The sequence below is a fragment of the Lupinus angustifolius genome, unplaced genomic scaffold (genome assembly GCF_001865875.1).
Source record: "Lupinus angustifolius cultivar Tanjil unplaced genomic scaffold, LupAngTanjil_v1.0 Scaffold_55_17, whole genome shotgun sequence".
Taxonomy (NCBI): domain Eukaryota; kingdom Viridiplantae; phylum Streptophyta; class Magnoliopsida; order Fabales; family Fabaceae; genus Lupinus; species Lupinus angustifolius.
Window position 1 is genome coordinate 1 of NW_017722710.1, and position 18,018 is coordinate 18,018.

Sequence of the window (18,018 nt, forward strand, 5' to 3'; positions counted from 1 at the left end):
AACTTGTTATTACCCATTGAACCTATTTCTTGGGATCTCTAGTCAGTTAGGTCGGGTTACCATCATGAGTGATCCTCGTTCTAAGGGCAATAATCTCATACTCTTAGAAGTATTATGGACTTTCTCTCTAACTAGTCCTTTCGTCAAAGGATCTGCTAAGTTATTCTCAGTGCGTACATGATCCATTCTAACAACTCATGTAGAGAGTAACTCTCTAATGGTGTTATGCTTACGACGTATTTGTCGCTTTTTACCGTTATAAAAGCGGTTCTCAATTTTTTTGCAATAGCCACGATACTATCACAATGGATCAACACAACTGATATATGTTTTTCCCATAGAGAAATCTTTGCAAACAAACTTCTCAGCTAACTTGTTTCTTCATTAGTTGTTGCTAATGCTATCATCTCAACTTCCATAGTGGATTTAGATAACATAGTATGTTTCTTGTTAGACTCTAGATAGTCCATCTCATCATTTATGGCTTCTCGCCACAAATCAACATCCAAAGAAGTCAAAAACTTCTTGGAGAGAGAATTGATGGATTATCCTCCAATACCATATAATCAGGTCTATACTCTCTAACAATTATTGGTCTCTTACTTCTTCTAGGTTTTATTTCAAACCTTTCATTTTCCATCATTATCTCTAATCACAAGTATGTGACTAGTTGATGTGCCCCCACTATTCCTCAATTTAAAAAGGAATTTCTTCTCATTAAAGTCAACATCGTTAGACTTAATGATCATTTTGCGTTAAGGTCGTAATGCTTATACACAATACTGTTTATATCATACCCAATGAATATACATTCATAGGCTCCCTGAGTTTAACTCTCTAGGGCCATATCATCATAAATGATTTCATGAGCAATTTTATGTATCTCATAGGACTAAGACTCTAGTGATTTATTATCATTCATTTGATACTTGAGGTAGTGATAACATCATATATATATATTTTATCTTCACTTCCTCGGTATCATATTTCTTTATTTCTCAAGTGCATACCAAATTAATTTGGCAGACATATATGAGTTGTAGTAATTACAGAGATTATCTGACAACTCATTCAGAATGAAATTCTTAAAAGTAATCATTTTCATTCCAGATAGCTATATTAATAGTTAGTTTATCCTTTTTTCAGCTTTCTTCAGCAGCATTAGGACATTCATTTTCAAAACATATGTAATTTTTCTCATAATGAGGAAAAATTTCATCTTATGTTGCTAACGTTTGAAATTTTTCTCATCAAACCGAAATGGTTTGTTCAGGTCATAGCTGTTCGGTCTAGTAATATTATCTACAAATGTCATTGCAGTAGAAACGTCTTAAAATTGTTGTTACCGTAGCTTGCAGCAATTCTAAATGGCACGAAATAATACTTATTGGCTGAGTCACGACCAGGTCGCTCTCTTTAAGACGTTTCGTGGCACTGCCCAAAATGTGCAAGCAGACTATCAACCACGCCGTCCCTAGGATAAAACAGCCCAGATCTCTCTTATCGAATTCTTACTGCACTGTAAGAACCGATCTCGAATATACCTACCACAATATGACTACCAGTGCCAATTCTCGAAATTACCCACAATATGGCTAACTGTGCCAATTCTCTTCCCACAATACTGACTACCGGTGTCAGTTCTCGAAATTTCCAGAATATGGCTATCTGTGCCAATTCTTTTCCCACAATACTGACTACCAGTGTCAGTTCTCGAAATGCCCACAATATGGCTATATATGTCAATTCTTTCCTCCAATACTAACTACTAGTGCCAGTTCTCGAAATTCCCACAATATGGTTGCATGTGCAACTTCTTAGTACCACGGAAAGAAAGAGGGAGAAGTTTTCCGGAAATGCATCGGCGAAAAATATGAGGGAGAAAGAAAAAGTTGAATGAAAGTACATTCAACTTGGGGCAAGAAAATATGAAGGGAGAAGGCTTCTATTTATAACTTGAGATTTTTTCCAAGTTCCCCTCATCTCTCCAATGTGGGACTTGAGAGTTTTTTTTTTTCCTTCAAAACTCTTCTATGTGGGACTTGAGAGTTGTTTTTTTCAAAACTTTTCTATGTGGGACTTGGGTGTTTTTATATTTCACACTCAAAAGTTCTCACTAATGGTTTTCAACAAACCATGTTCTAACAATTCTTCATTGTGATAGTCAAGTGACCTTGCACATTGCTAAAAATCCGATATTTCATGAATGCACCAAGCATATAGAAGTCAATTGTCATTTGTTCATAATAAAGTCCTCCACTACAATATTCTTCCAACCTATGTCTCTACTACTGCTCAACTCGTATATATCTTTACCAATGCTTTAGGAAAACCACAATTTGATTCCTTCTTGGGCAAGTTGGGCATTATGAATCTCCATGCTCCAATTGGAGGGGACAATGCGATAATAACAAACTAAATACATGTAAACAGATTTGTTTAGATTGATTAGGTTGTTATTATCCTAAAATCAAATCTGAAAGTGATATATAAACAGATTTATTTACATTTTATGAACAATTTTTATATATATAAACAATACAGTATTAAAGAATAAAATATCTTAATCTATTTTATTACAAGATAACATAATGGAGGCCACATCTGAAAGAGACAATTGTCTTAAGAAAAGGGATTTGAACGGTCTTTTTTAAGTCATTAGGGAATAAGATTTAGTTGAGATGGCATAATATCTATCAGCTGCAGGCGGAAATGATTTATTTGTTGGACGTTTGAAACTTAAGGAACTTACTCGAAACAAAAAATATGAGGAAATAAATAGTGACCGAAAAATAACTTAAGAGACCTATGGAGGGGTTTACAAATACAAAAGTTTACAAAGTATCTATCCATCTGCACTTTTACCTGATATGGGAAGCGGCATCCATTGATGAATGGTTATACAATGGCGATCCTTGTTATGAACAAATTATTTTACACTTCTTAATTGTTGTAGCTCGTTACATGGGTATGAGTGGAAACTTAGTATTCGTATGGGTATATATCTTTGGATTGCGGTTGCATATTTAGCTCTTGTTGCAGCTGCTACTACTGTTAAGAAAGAAAATCAACAAAACTACAAAAATGCAAAAGGAAAAATAATTTAGGAAAGTAATGAAAATGAATCCCAATGCTCCATTCATAGTTCAACAGATGATTTTAATTGAAAGTACATGGTAATTAGCCATTTGAAAATCATTTATTTATTTACTCTACCTAGCATCTATTCCCTGGCCAAGTTAAAAGAACAGAAGACATCTTAATTCTTGCATGGATTCAATAAAATACAATAGAGATGTCCTCTATTTTCAAGTCTACAGTAGTGTATTTTAAAGAGAACTTGATCAAATTGTTTTAGCCTAAAAAACTTAAAGAATGGTTTGAGAAGAGTAACCTAATTTAGTGATTAACATAACTTTTAAGATTTAGCCCTAAACAAAAACTAATTTTGATTACTTTGTTAGTGTCCTTAATTATTTAAAACTTGTCACTTGGTAGTTTTTATTTTTATGTGTCAGTGTCTAAAAGTTGTCACTCAATCCTATAGCTTCTTGCTTAAGGACAAACAAGACTTAAGTTTAACGGGATTTAATGTGTATGAAATTGTAGCACATGTAATTATTGTTTTGTATTCATTTCTTAGTTTAATTAGGATTTGTATTTAGTTTTTATTATAATTTCTCTTGTTCGGGTTAGGCATTTGAGGGATGCATTATATTGCCATAGAGCAATTAGAAAAATACACAAGTATATGGTTTTCATGAGTCTGTACCACAAGAGTATGTATTGGTTTAATTTCAACAAATTTGTGATTTGTACTAGGAGAGATAACACCTATTATTGAGAAATTCACCTTTCATAACTTAAATTTTGAGAAAAGGAAGCAATAAACTAGGACTCATGAATATCAAGGTGGTAGTTTCAATCCTTGAAACATCTTTCAATATCTTAATTCATTTTCGAATCTGATTTTAATTGGTTTATCTTTTATTTATTTTATCTTATCTTAATTATAAATTTAAGATTAATTAATTAAAGAAATAACAAGTATTAATCCTCATGAGTCGATCTTTTTATTTCTTGACGATAAAACTATGTAGTTATTACAATTTGAATATATCAACTACTCTTAAGTATATTTGGTATATTCTTTCCCAATAGCAAATGCTAGTTACAATAAGCCAATAATTGACTATTTCTACACATGAAAGTTCTATAAATCTATAATATTAGTTTGTAGAACTGGAAGACATAACGCCGTTCCTTAAACTAAAAAAAAAAAAAAACTATTCCAAAAATATGCCAAGAGGTTCCTCGTTGTTCACAATTAGCATAAGACATACCCCAATCTCCAACCACTTTTTAATCACTTTTTTGTTTGGATAAATTAAAATATAAGTTTATATGATCTTGCAACAACATAATATTGACACAAGTGAGTAGACATTCCTATGCTTTAATTTTATCACCCATTGTTCTTTATCCTTGGATAAAATAGCCATCATCCACTATGGACAACCATTTTCGTGATTAGGGCACTTCACATATAATATAGTGAGTTTTGTAACTTTCATGTTTTCTCATTGAGTAATTCTTTACAACATTTAAACCACTTATTTATTGTAAAATCTTGAATCAACAAATATTTAATCACTCTCATGCCAACATCTAGGCATATCAGATTCATCAAGTTCCATCTCGTAATCAAAATGTCCCCAATTAATGTTATTTGAATTGGAAGAATGAAATAAGAATGTACCATAGTCAAGATGTATACTTAAAAAATATGGTATTATATATGTAAGTTATTGATTTGTTTGACTTGAATTATTATAGCAATGTAAATAATATCAATTATGATAATAATAAAAATTCTAATTTAATTTTAATTAGCTTAAATAGAGTTCGGAGTGTAGGAAGTGAGAATTACTTATGTAGAATGATTGGAATTAACATATGAAAATTGAGTATCATCTTCATGTAAAATTCACTATCTCTTGAATCCAATCTTTACCATAGCTTTCTTTAAAATCCCACCACTTGTTTGTTAAGATGTTTAGGTGTTTCTTCTCTGAATAAATTGCTATTTGTTAGGGAGTTTGTTGCTTTTACTTTTTCTTTAAGAGAATCCCATGTTATTAGGTATTGTTATACGTGGGATTAGTGGTTTCCTTATTCAGTTACTTGCATTGTGTATTTAACTCTATTTTCAAGTCAATAAACTACTACTGCATTCTGTAGCAATTCAGCCTCTGTTTTTAAAATTTGGTATCAGAGCTCCATACCGGGGCCTGATTTAAAACAAAAAAGCGCAGCAACTTTCATTCTCTTTGCAGCAAGTTTTTTCTTTGATGGCTTCTGACAGCTTTGTGCAACCTGCTATTCCACGCTTCGATGATCACTATGACCACTGGAGTATGTTGATGGAAAATTTCCTGCGATCCAAGGAATATTGGACTCTCGTGGAAACTAGCATCATTGAACTTACTAATGAGACAATTTTAACAGAAGCGCAAAGAAAGACATTGGAGGATAAAAAATTGAAGGATTTGAAGGCAAAGAATTATTTGTTTCAAGCAATAGATCGTGTTGTACTCGAGACAATCCTAAAAAAGGATACTTCCAAAGATATTTAGGATTCAATGAAGAAAAAGTACCAAGGCACTACACGGGTGAAACGTGCACAACTCCAAGCTCTTCGCAAAGAGTTTGAAATTCTTCACATGAAGGTAGGAGAGTCAGTAAATGATTACTTTGGAAGAACACTATCAATTGCAAACAAGATGCGTGTTAATGGAGAAAAGCTGGAGGATATTGCTGTCATTGAGAAAATCCTTCGCTCAATGACTAAATTTGACTATGTGGTGTGTTCTATTGAATAATCGAATGACATAGATTGTCTTTCGATTGATGTGTTGCAAAGCTCACTCTTAGTTCATGAACGGAGGATGACCAGCCATATTGTGGAGGAGCAAGCCTTGAAAGTCACTTCTCATGAAGGAAATATTTTTCAAGGAAGAGGACGTGGAGGATTTCAAGGAAGAGGTAGAGGTAGAGGACGCTAATCTTACAATCAAGGAACACAATTTAACCAGGAAAGGGTGGAATGTTATCATTGTCACAAGCATGGCCATTATCAGTATGAATGTCCCGAAAAAGAGAAGGAACCTAAGGTAAATTTTTCTGAAACTGAAGGAGAAGTACTATTGATGGCTTAATTGACAAGAATAATTCATCAAGCAATACTTGGTATCTAGATTCTGGTTGTAGCAATCACATGTGTGGGAACAAATCTTTGTTTTATGATTTGGATGAAACCTTTAGAGAAACTGTTAAGCTAGGTAACAATTCTTCCATTACTGTTATGGGAAAAAGGAATATTAAATTCCATATGAAAAACAACATTGTGCATACAATTGCCAGTGTGTTTTATATCCCAGATTTGAAAAGCAATCTCATTAGTATGGGCCAACTACAAGAAAAAGGTTATATCATCATCATCCAACAAAGTAGGTGTCAAATTCATCATCCAGAGAAGGGCCTAATAGCATAAACTGAAATGAGTGTCAATCGAATGTTCCCTCTACACATTCAGTATGGTGTCCAGAGGTGTTTCTCCACAAGAGTTCAAGATCCAACATGGTTGTGGCACTTGCGTTATGGTCATTTGAGTTTCAAAGGCTTGAAAATCCTACATGAGAAGAACATGGTGAAAAGATTGCCTAATATCAACAATCCCACAGAAATATGTGAAGATTGTATTGTTGGTAAACATCATCGTGACTCTTTCCCACAAGGAAAAGCATGGAGAGCAAAACAAATCTTACAGTTGGTGCATTTGGACATTTGTGGACTTATCAATCCAACATCGAATGGAAACAAAAGGTACTTTATTACCTTCATAGATGATTTGAGTCTACCTTCATAGACGATTTGAGTCGAAAAACATGGATTTATTTCTTGTAGGAGAAATCTGAAGCTCTTGCTGTTTTTAAAAGCTTTAAGGCTCGAGTTGAAAAAAATTCTGGCAAGTATATTCAGATCCTTCGTACAGATCGTGGTGGTGAATTTAATTCACATAACTTTGTAAGTTTTTGAGAATTACATGGAATACAGAAGCAACTTACTACTGCATACACACCACAACAAAACAGTGTGGCTGAAAGAAAGAATCAGACGATTATGAATATGGTGTGAAGCATGTTGTTGAAGAAGGATATTCCAAAGACTTTCTGGGTAGAAGCAGCAAATTGGGGTGTTCATGTACTCAACAGAAGTCCCACTCTTGCTGTAAAAAACATAACACCACAAGAAGCTTGGAGCGAAGTCAAGCCATCCGTTGATCACTTCAAAATCTTTGGGTGTATAGCATAAGCACATGTTCCAGATGAAAAGAGAACAAAGCTTGATGATAAAAGTGTGAAGTGTGTCTTTATTGGGGTTAGTGAGGAATCCAAGGCATACAAATTATATAATCCCAATACCAAGAAAGTAATCATCAGTCGAGATGTTCTCTTTGATGAAGAAAATACATGGGATTGGAGAAGCAGTTCCGAGCAACCACAAACTTTAATTGATGTTGAGGAAATTGGTGGGGAAAGTGAGGGGGCTGAATTACAATTGCAGCCTCATGTTCAGTCTGTTGGCGAAGTTTCTCAAAGTCCTTCATCTAGTGTTTCACTTCCAAATGAAGGTCAATCCACTATTTCAGAACCACAACGACAAAGGAGAAGACCAACTTGGATGATAGATTATGTAAGTGGAGATGAATTATCAGATAAGGATACTACTGCACATTTTGCTCTGTTTGCAGACTCTAATCCTATGTTGTTTGATGAAGCAGTGAAAGAAGAAAAATGGAAAAAAGCCATGGATGCAAAAATTGAAGCAATAGAGAAAAATGAGACTTGGGTGTTAACTGATCTTCCAAAAGGACAGAAAACCATTGGTGTGAAGTGGGTTTATAAGACAAAGCTGAATGAAAAGGGAGAAATTGACAAGTTCAAAGCAAGGTTGGTTGTAAAAGGCTATAAGCAAGAGTATGGTGTTGATTATGAAGAGGTTTTTGCTCCTGTAGCAAGACAAGATACAATTCGTTTGGTAGTTTCATTAGCAGCACAAAATTCATGGCCCATCTTCCAACTTGATGTAAAATCAGCCTTTCTTAAGGTTTATAAATTGAAAAAGGCCTTATATCGTTTGAAGCAGACACCTCGAGCTTGGTGTAGTTGTATTGAAAATCACTTTGAGAAGGCAGGCTTCAAAAAGTGTCCATATGAGCACACTCTATTTATCAAGTCTGGAGAATGAGGTAAAATATTGGTAGTTTGCTTATATGTTGATGATCTTCTTTTCACGGGTAATGATGAAACTATGTTTTCTGATTTTAAGAACTCGATGATGGTTGATTTTGGTATGATTGATTTAGGAAAGATGAAATATTTTCTTGGTATTGAAGTAGTGCAAACAACTACTGGAATTTTTATTGGACAAAAGAAATATGCTCAGGAGATTTTGGAGAGGTTTCACATGGAGAACTGTAATCCAGTTCGGACTCCAATTGAACCAGGATTGAAGCTTTCAAGTGACCTTGATGGAGAGAGGATTGACAACACTTATTTCAAGCAAATTGTTGGAAGTTTAATGTATTTGACAGCTACTAGGCCTAATATTATGTATGTTGTGTGTATGATTAGCATGTATATGGAAAGACCAACAGAGCTGCACCTCAGAATTGCTAAAAGAGTGTTTCAATACTTGAAAGGAACAACAGATTTCGGTATTTTTTACAAGAAAAATGGCAGCCTTAGTTGACTAGTTTTACTGATAGTGATTATGCGCGTGATTTGGATGATAGGTGAAGTACATCATGTCACATGTTTATGATGGGATCAGCTGTTGTATCATGGGCATCAAAGAAGCAACAAGTTGTTACCTTGTCAACAACAGAAGCGGAGTTTATAGCTGCAGCAACTTCTGCATGTCAAGCAATTTGGTTAAGAAAGATTCTTGAAGAGTTACATTCTTATCAAGATGGGCCTACTGTGATTCATTGTGATAATAGTTCAACCATCAAACTTTCCAAGAATCCAGTTCTACATGGGAGAAGCAAGCACATAGATGTGAGATATCATTTTCTTCGTGATCTTGTAACTGATAAAACCATAGATTTGGTTTATTGTCGAAGTAAAGATCAAGTGGCAGATATCATGACCAAGGGTCTAAAGCTGGAAGCATTTGAAAAGTTGCGTGAATTACTTGGAGTTTGTTCAAGCTCAATGCTAAACTGAATGCAAAATGACATTCAGTTTAAGGGAGGGTGTTTTAAGATGTTTCTTCTCTGAATAAATTGCTATTTGTTAGGGAGTTTGTTGCTTTTACTTTTTCTTTAGGAGAATCTCATATTATTAGGTATTGTTATACGTGGGATTAGTGGTTTCTTTATTCAGTTACTTACATTGTGTATTTAACTCTATTTTCAAGTTAATAAACTACTACATTCTATAGCAATTCAGCCACTGTTTTTAACATTGTTTTCAATTACTTACAACATCTATTCCACCATAGATTTTAAGTTCTCGTTGAGTATTTCTGTAAGAAATCAATCACACAACTTATGTCTGAATCATCCCATATTACATATTCCTTATATCCCTTTGGATTTTCTTCTACCAACATTTTTGCTGATAATTTCAAAATATATTCACTTTATTAGAGCACTAATAAACTATGAATTTTTGACTTCAAGTTGTCTAAGGAGATATCCCTGCATACTTTTTATACCCTTCAAACATAATTCCCTGGTTTCCTTTATACATGCTCTAATTCAAATAACGAAAACGCCAAATTTTGCTCATCTTGTATCACCACAAAATAAGAAAATAAGTAAAATATAAAACCTATTTATTATGAACAGAAAAGAAACGATTATTTGAATTTTAAAATGCGTGAGGAACACGTGTATTCCATTCTTGAATAGGTCTCAAGTTCCAAACCCTTTAATAAATTTACCCACCTAAAATTAAGTCTTAATTGTTGCTGTAATTATTTTCATCCTTACTAATATAAAAATAAAATAAGTGATAATATCATATAAATTAAACATCATAATTGTATAACATAAAAAGTTATGAAAATAATAAAATTCAAATAAAGGGAAATTATAAAATATTATAAAAAATAAACTACAACTGATATAGAATAATTAAATATATTCTAGTAGATATTTTGTACATATAATATTCTACAAAATATTTTGTAGAGATTATAAAACATAACAAGTCTATTTATTCAAGAAAAAAACATAACTATATATAACAATGCAAAAACATAAATAAAAAAGAACATGAATAAAAAACATAATAAAATGCATGAAATATATATCACCTACAAAATAAATAAATAATCTTATTATATAACAAATTATTTGAAATAAATATAATGATATAGATAAAAAGTAAAATTAAAATCTATGAAAATAAAATTATTTCATGCAACAGAAAAATAGAGATAGAATAATTAAATATATTCTAGTAGATATTTTGTACCTATAACATTCTACAAAATATTTTGTAGAGATTATAAAACATAACAAGTCTATTTATTCAAGAAAAACATAACTATATATAACAATGCAAAAACATAAATGAAAAAGAACATGAATAAAATACATAATAAAATGCATGAAAGATATATCACCTACAAAATAAATAATCTTATTATATTATAAATTATTTGAAACTAATATAATGATATAGATAAAAAATAAAATAAAAGTCTATGAAAATAAAATTATTTCATGCAACAGAAAAATAGAGATAGAATGGAAGTTAAGGAAACAAATTAAAGAGTATAGCAAACTTATGGTAAAATGTGAGTTATAGATAGAGTGGGTGGGATAGGGATGAAGTACTAATAGGGGAGGGGTTAGATGGGATATAAATTGGGACAGGGGAGGTAATATGGATATACGTGATTACTAATGAGGGACATGTGTGTCACATCATAATGTGTGCATGTCGTCACCACATATGATGACATGTTTGTCATTAGGTGTAGTGATGGCATGCCCATATAAAACGTATCTCTTTAATTTTTTTTAAATAAATAATTGGTTGATTGAGGATTATGTGATATATGTACAACAACAACAAAAATTTGATTAACTTGTAAATGATTTAGTTTAATGTCCATAATTTGATAAATAATTTTAAAATAGCCTCATTTAAATAAATAGTTTATAAAAATATATCTTTTAGTTAAATTAGTATGAAAATACCTTTATTCAATTTGTAGGTAATATTTTTAAAGAAAAACATTAATATAAACTTTTAAATGGATGCTACTTATAGTTGTGACTTGTGAGCTTACAATGTATATCTATGAGGTCGTTGTTTGTAACTACGATGATACTAAGAAATTTATTAAAGTATAGTATTGTCGTAAAAGTAGTTGTAAAACAATCTGAAATTTATTAAAAGATAATAAATGACATATAATATTTTTTAATTTAAAATTATTATTTAAAGTAGGGGTGGCAATACGTGCCAGCCTGGCCCGGCCTGGCTCGCCAAAATATGGGCTGACTCGGCCCGACTTTTATTGTTAAAATTGCTCAAAATGTCAGCCGGATTCATATTTGGTAGGGCTAGCAGACCGGTGGGTTGGCCCGTTTTGTTTTTTTTCAAAACACACATTAAAACTTCTAGACAAAAATAAATAATTCAAACAACTCATAAATGTCTTTTAAAACAAAAATCACAAACAAAAGACACAATCTCATAATAACGTATTGCATATTTGCGTTAGTACAAAACTTGTAAATTCTAAACAATAAACCATCATAGTCTTAAACTTTTAGATACCTAGTTCACAATGGAGCTTATAACTCCTAAGTTTTAAAAAGTGTATAAGAATCAAAATTGTTATATTATAAATCAATCACAATAAAATATATATATTACTCAATTTAATTTGAATTTGACTACATTAAAAATATAAATTGAAACTCAGTCGAATTCAATTAATTTTCCAAAAGGAATCAAAATCAGTAGTTCTGTTTGAGTTTCCAATTTTTCATTTCAATTAATTAAGTGTTTAAATTTGATTCAAACACCCCTAGTTGTCAGTGAAACTCCACCTTTATCCGATAACAAATACAATAATTGGATAAGAGTGAAGATAATAGATAACTACATAATGAGATATTAAATGTTCATTTTACAAAGAAAAGAAGAATTATATGCTTAAGCATCCAAACATAAGTTAAAATTGTAAAAGTTTAATCTTAATTGCAATGAACAACATAATAAACAAATGAACTTTAATCTTAATGTTGGCCCGACCCTCTATGGTCCGTTTAAAAAACGGACTTCCAAAACATGATGAATAAGGGCTTTTGGGCTAAAACCCTCAACCCGACCCGCTAAAAACACCTATCCGAATGGGTTGGCCCGTTGGGCCAAGCCCATTTTGCCATCCCTAATTTAAAGTAATTAAATATGGGATATTATATAAATAATTTGGTAAAGTTATTAATAATTATTTCTAATCATTTTATTTTATAATTATTTTTTTGTCTAATTATTTATAATTAGTAGCAACTAATTTCTGTTGTATAATTAATTTAATTGATGGATATAATTTTGGAAAGTAAGTTATTTATGAAACTTAGCTTTCAAATAGCACAAACTTTTTACGCTAACTAAGAGCTGTTTAAATTGTATGAATGTTATTCATTGCATCAACTATTACTCATTTTTTATTATCATTCACTTCTATTCTTAGAAAAAGTAAAATAAATAATATATTAATTATGTATAAATTTTTATATTGTTGTATCCTATTTTGTTAAACTAGTCAACCGATCTTTAATTGATTAGATAACAGATTTGGATGATGACTCGATGAGGACTCAAAAATGGGGCACATTGAACGCACAGCCCTCGAGCTAGAATCTTTAAAAAGGACCCGAATGGAGAACACCCCAGTTTGTGCACGCAACCTTGAATTCATTTCTCATCCTCTCAATTCATTTTCATTCAAACCATGGTTGCAGATTCCAACTCCAAATCCGATATCTCCTTCGCTGGTCTCTTTGCCAGCAGTGCTTTTTCTGCATGTTTCGCTGAGGTAACTCCACTAACATAATTTATTTTTTATATTATCATCTGATCCCTTTTACGCATTTTCTTTTCTGGGTAATGTGATGGTAGTGTATAAGATCTATCATTATTTTTTTGTTTTAAATTATGCCCAATATTTTTTGTGTGTATCAGTTTTAAATAACAGTTGGAAACTTCGAAAACTTTGATGTTTCAGACAACTGTGGTCATTTGTGGACACAATTGTGGTTGCTATATGGTTTCGGAAATTCCTGAAACTTTGACATACAGGAGTCTAAAGCGCCTGCGGACCCGGATTTAAAACCTTGATGTTTATGTTGCTTTTGGATTTTAATTGTGGTAGGAATGATTTACGATATATAATTACGGTATTGTAGTTAATACATGTATCGGACCCCACTTTGTGGAGAAAGACTTTGTTTTTTATGTTGTTGTATTTTGCTTTTGGGTTGTAATAATGGATCTAATTTGCACTTTCTTGTAATCCACTGAATGTTTTTGTCGTCTTGCTTTTCATTGGTGGCATTGGTCCATCTATGTTGAGTTATCTATAATTTTTTAAGTGGGTTGGCTCAATTTGTGACTACCCAATGTATGTATGTATGCATGTACATAACAAATATTATAGTGAGATATTTATTTTATAAAAAGTATTACATAGATCTAACTAATTTTACATTGGTATATTGAGGAGGGGCTAGCACCCATGATGCTTGTCCACTCCTCAATTTGTCCTTGAACATGGAACAGCTTTGTTCCATGCTTCATTATTTGTACAAATTGGAATGCTGACACAAAATGCTTCACTTCAAAATTATAATTATCTATATGACTGAAAAACCTCTGGGCTTAGGGTAAAGACTAATGAATGTCGGTGCCATATGAATATCTAGATGTTGTGTGTTTGAACCTTGTCGATGTGGAAAATTTACATACCTTAAGAATGGAATTATCTTCCACATTATATACCATGTCTACGTGAAATGTCTTGTGCACCACGGAGGTTTATTCTGAAACAGAAATCATTAAATATGTGAATTTTGATCTTGAGTTGCTCCTTGGAGATTAACCTGGCCTGTTAATATTTATTACTGATTTATTATTCTGCTCCCATCCTACTGATTTTGTTAGTACTAAATTGTGCTTATATTTGAAATACTTGCTTGTGTTTATTATTAAGTGATTCTGCATTTCTGATTGAAATAGGTGACTACTATTCCTTTGGACACTGCCAAAGTTAGGCTTCAGCTTCAGAAAAAAGCTGTAGCTGGCGATGCAACTTTACCTAAATATAAGGGTATGGTGGGGACGGTTGCAACCATTGCAAGGGAAGAAGGTATTTCAGCACTTTGGAGAGGCATAGTGCCAGGGCTTCATCGTCAATGTTTGTATGGGGGTTTAAGAATTGGGTTATATGATCCAGTGAGTTTTGACTGTTGTTGCCATAACTTGTTCATTCATATAGTTCCTATTACTGTTTGCTAATGTTATCTGTTATAACATGGATTTTTATCAGGTTAAGAGTTTATATGTGGGGAAAGACCATGTTGGAGATGTTTCATTGTCAAAGAAAATTCTTGCTGCATTTACAACCGGTAAATCCAAATATTAGACATTTGGGAATGATTTGTCTATGTGCAATATGAATTTCTTTCCCTATCTATGGATTATTGACTTTATTCCTGGTAGAAGCTTGTTCTAATCCTATCTTGGTTTCTCAATCGACTCTGATAACAGCCCCTTCAATTTGCCTTATCGACAGGTGCTGTGGCAATTACTATAGCAAATCCAACTGATCTTGTCAAAGTTAGACTTCAAACTGAAGGGAAGTTACCTCCTGGTGTTCCGAGGCGCTATTCTGGATCTTTAAATGCTTATTCAACAATTGTGAGACAGGTCTGTGCATTTAACCCTATAATGTATGAAAGAGAAAAGGTGTATATGCTTTGTTTTAGTTCATAACTATTTTTGCTTAAACATGCGTCTAAACGCAGGAAGGAGTTGGGGCTCTTTGGACTGGGCTTGGCCCCAATATAGCAAGAAATGGTATCATCAACGCTGCTGAACTAGCTAGTTATGATCAAGTGAAACAGGTAATGTATTAGTTACTGGAAGCTTGCATTTGGAGCGAACTTTTCTTTTTTCTTCCTTTTATATGTTTGAATAACTAATTATTTTTTCAAGAGGTGAGTTTAGCACAACGGCAAGGTTGTTGCTTAGTGACCATGAGGTCGGGTCACGAGTTCAAATCTTGGAAGCAGCCTCTCCGCTTGTGGGGGTAAGGCTATGTTCATCTATCATCCCCAGACCTCACTAGACTATTTAATTTTTCAATGCAGACTATTTTGAAAATTCCAGGCTTCACCGACAACGTTGTAACTCATCTCCTGTCTGGTCTGGGGGCAGGGTTTTTTGCTGTCTGTATTGGCTCCCCAATCGATGTGGTATATTTTCAGAACTTCTTTATAAATTTCAATAGTTGCTTTAACTTTTTTATCAATTCATTTTTCTTTAATATGCAGTGTGTCCATAATTGGTTTACAAGTTGATATGAATTTTGCACTCCTTTCTGAAAGTTTAACTATATAATCTGAAAACTCTAGGATGACATTTTTTGGGTTTCTTTTTTCATTTGGTTGTGAAGTGATAAGTGAGCTTCTTGCATGTACTTTTATAAGTGAGCTTCTTGCTTGTGCAGTTTACCCATTCCACTAACTCAGTTGTTCTATCTTCGTTCTGGTATATGCAGGTTAAATCAAGAATGATGGGAGATTCTAGTTACAAAAGCACCCTCGACTGTTTTGTCAAAACATTAAAGAATGATGTATGATTGTTTTCCACTGTTAATACATTTTTTGCTCATAAAAGCATGTACATCTCCATTCTGCTTTAATTATGGCCAATAACTGTATGTGGATCTATTCCTGTTTAGATGGGTGAATTATATACTCTACACAGCATTTGATCTTTTCTATGTAAGTGGTGGGTATAATCCACAAACAGGGGTGGCATATCTGTATTCATATTTCTTACACTTATATGCCCTCAAACCAAATTGTTTAGTTTCGTTGAACAGTAAGGGTTACTTGTCTGAGAAAGGAGATATTTACATAGCCGTCTAATAGCTTGTGCTAATCCCGTTCAATGAGCAATTAGTTTCGGTATCTATGGATGACACCTGTCTAATAGCTTTTGTTTTTTGTTAAACAATGAGCTACATTGTCAACGGGCATCCTTTATCAGAACTGATTGGTTATTTAATCTGACGTTTTCCAGGGACCTGCTGCCTTTTATAAGGGATTCCTCCCAAATTTTGGAAGGCTGGGATCTTGGAACGTGATCATGTTTCTAACTCTAGAACAGGTACAATCTGAATACTCTGCCAGATTTCCATTCTTCCTTATTTCCCTTTCTCTGCATTCTCTGTCACCGAGTTGTAATTTATGTCTGTAGCTTACATGTTTGTTTTGGTAGAAATGGAGAGACCTCATATTTGCAAGGCAGTATTTCTGTATTTAATATCAATATGCTGTATAATTGATAAAGATGTTGAGCTTGCCGCAACAATAAGGTTGTTGTTTAGTAACCATGAGGTCATGAGCTCAAATCCTGGAAACAGCCTCTCCACTTACAGGAGTATGGCTGCGTACATTTGCTTTTCCCCGTCCCCACTAAGTGGGAGTCTCATGCACTAGGCCACCCTTTTTATGCCGAATAATTGCTAATGGTACGAGAAAAGCAGGTTGAGCAGCTTTTGGCAACCCTCCTCCCTGCACCATTTGAGATAAAACCCTTCGCAGAACCTGTATTAAGAAAATATCGAGCATGGGTGTTGATTCACTTGATTGTTTATGTTCTTGCATGCACTTTCAAAAACTCATTTAACTTTAAACTGATAAATTTGTGTATGCTTGCTCACCTGTATGTTCTCTTCTCATGACAGACTAAGAAATTTGTGAAAGGTTTAGAGTCATCCTGAGCAAAACCAGTTCCGTGGAAGATTTTCTATGGGAAATAATTATCCAAACGCACATGCAGTCAAATTGTAGAAGATAAAGGTCTCTTTTTGTTCATTTGCTAATTGGGATTTAGTCAAACATTTTTACAGGGGGAAAAGGTGAAAGTAAAATAAATGCATGATTCGGGATTGCAATTGTAGTTTTACATTATGTTTATCGCAATTCAATGCGGTTATAATGCGATTACGGCACTGCTAAAATCACAATATTGTGGAAGTAATTGTGGTTGCCCATGACATACCTAAAATAAAGAATGAGATTATGGTTATTCATATAAGATAGCTTTTAACAATCAGCATTATGTTTTCATATAGTAATTCAATGATACAAGCTGCTAGGTTTGAGGTATCATGCTCTTTTTTTATGAGGTGAAAAACCCTTCTTAGCCCACCTTCAATCCCAATCCTAACCTATCCCCACCACCCCTAACACCCTCCACCTCCCCCCACTCACCAACCCAATTCCACTGCACTGGATTGGTAGCACCCCATCTCATCGGAACCAGCATCACTGAACTACACCATTCTACTTCCCCTTCACTATCCCCATTTCTCCATCATCGTAACCATCTGAAGCAGATCTCTAAGAACAACTTCTGATGGCACCATTTAAAAATAAGTTAGACTGCTTATTAGGGGTCTGACCTATAACAAGTTAGGTTATACCATTTTTTTTTTTTAAATATTTCAACCGTTGGATTTTTAAAAAGTTTATTTAGCGTAATAGATCAGACTACAAGTTATCTAAAAAGTTTATTAAGTCTAACACATCTGTTTACTTAATAAAATATAATTTAATTATTAGGGTTAGATGAGTTTGATTAAAAGTAAATTGGTTAGCTTATTTAAATATAAGCATGATGACATATTTCAAGA

At 33.1% G+C, this 18,018-nt stretch overlaps 1 protein-coding gene across 1 annotated transcript; it reads left to right on the top strand.

Moving 5' to 3' along the window:
* The first annotated feature begins 12,960 nt into the window (after positions 1-12,960).
* Positions 12,961-17,233, top strand: LOC109339084 (mitochondrial uncoupling protein 1-like). Its single transcript, XM_019576459.1, has 9 exons — positions 12,961-13,131; positions 14,331-14,546; positions 14,641-14,719; positions 14,887-15,020; positions 15,119-15,217; positions 15,464-15,568; positions 15,874-15,948; positions 16,401-16,487; positions 17,068-17,233. The coding sequence occupies exons 1-9, from the start codon at positions 13,048-13,050 to the stop codon at positions 17,101-17,103; spliced, it is 915 nt and encodes a 304-aa protein (XP_019432004.1). The 5' UTR covers positions 12,961-13,047; the 3' UTR covers positions 17,104-17,233.
* Positions 17,234-18,018: the final 785 nt, after the last annotated feature.

What these genes read in the sequence shown, in the direction of transcription:
- LOC109339084 (XM_019576459.1), top strand. Translation starts at nt 13,048, where the DNA reads ATGGTTGCAGATTCCAACTCCAAATCCGATATCTCCTTCGCTGGTCTC. An exon ending in ATTCAACAATTGTGAGACAG is followed by an intron (nt 15,021 to 15,118) that starts GTCTGTGCATTT and finishes GTCTAAACGCAG; the next exon opens with GAAGGAGTTGGGGCTCTTTG. An exon ending in GTTATGATCAAGTGAAACAG is followed by an intron (nt 15,218 to 15,463) that starts GTAATGTATTAG and finishes TTTTCAATGCAG; the next exon opens with ACTATTTTGAAAATTCCAGG.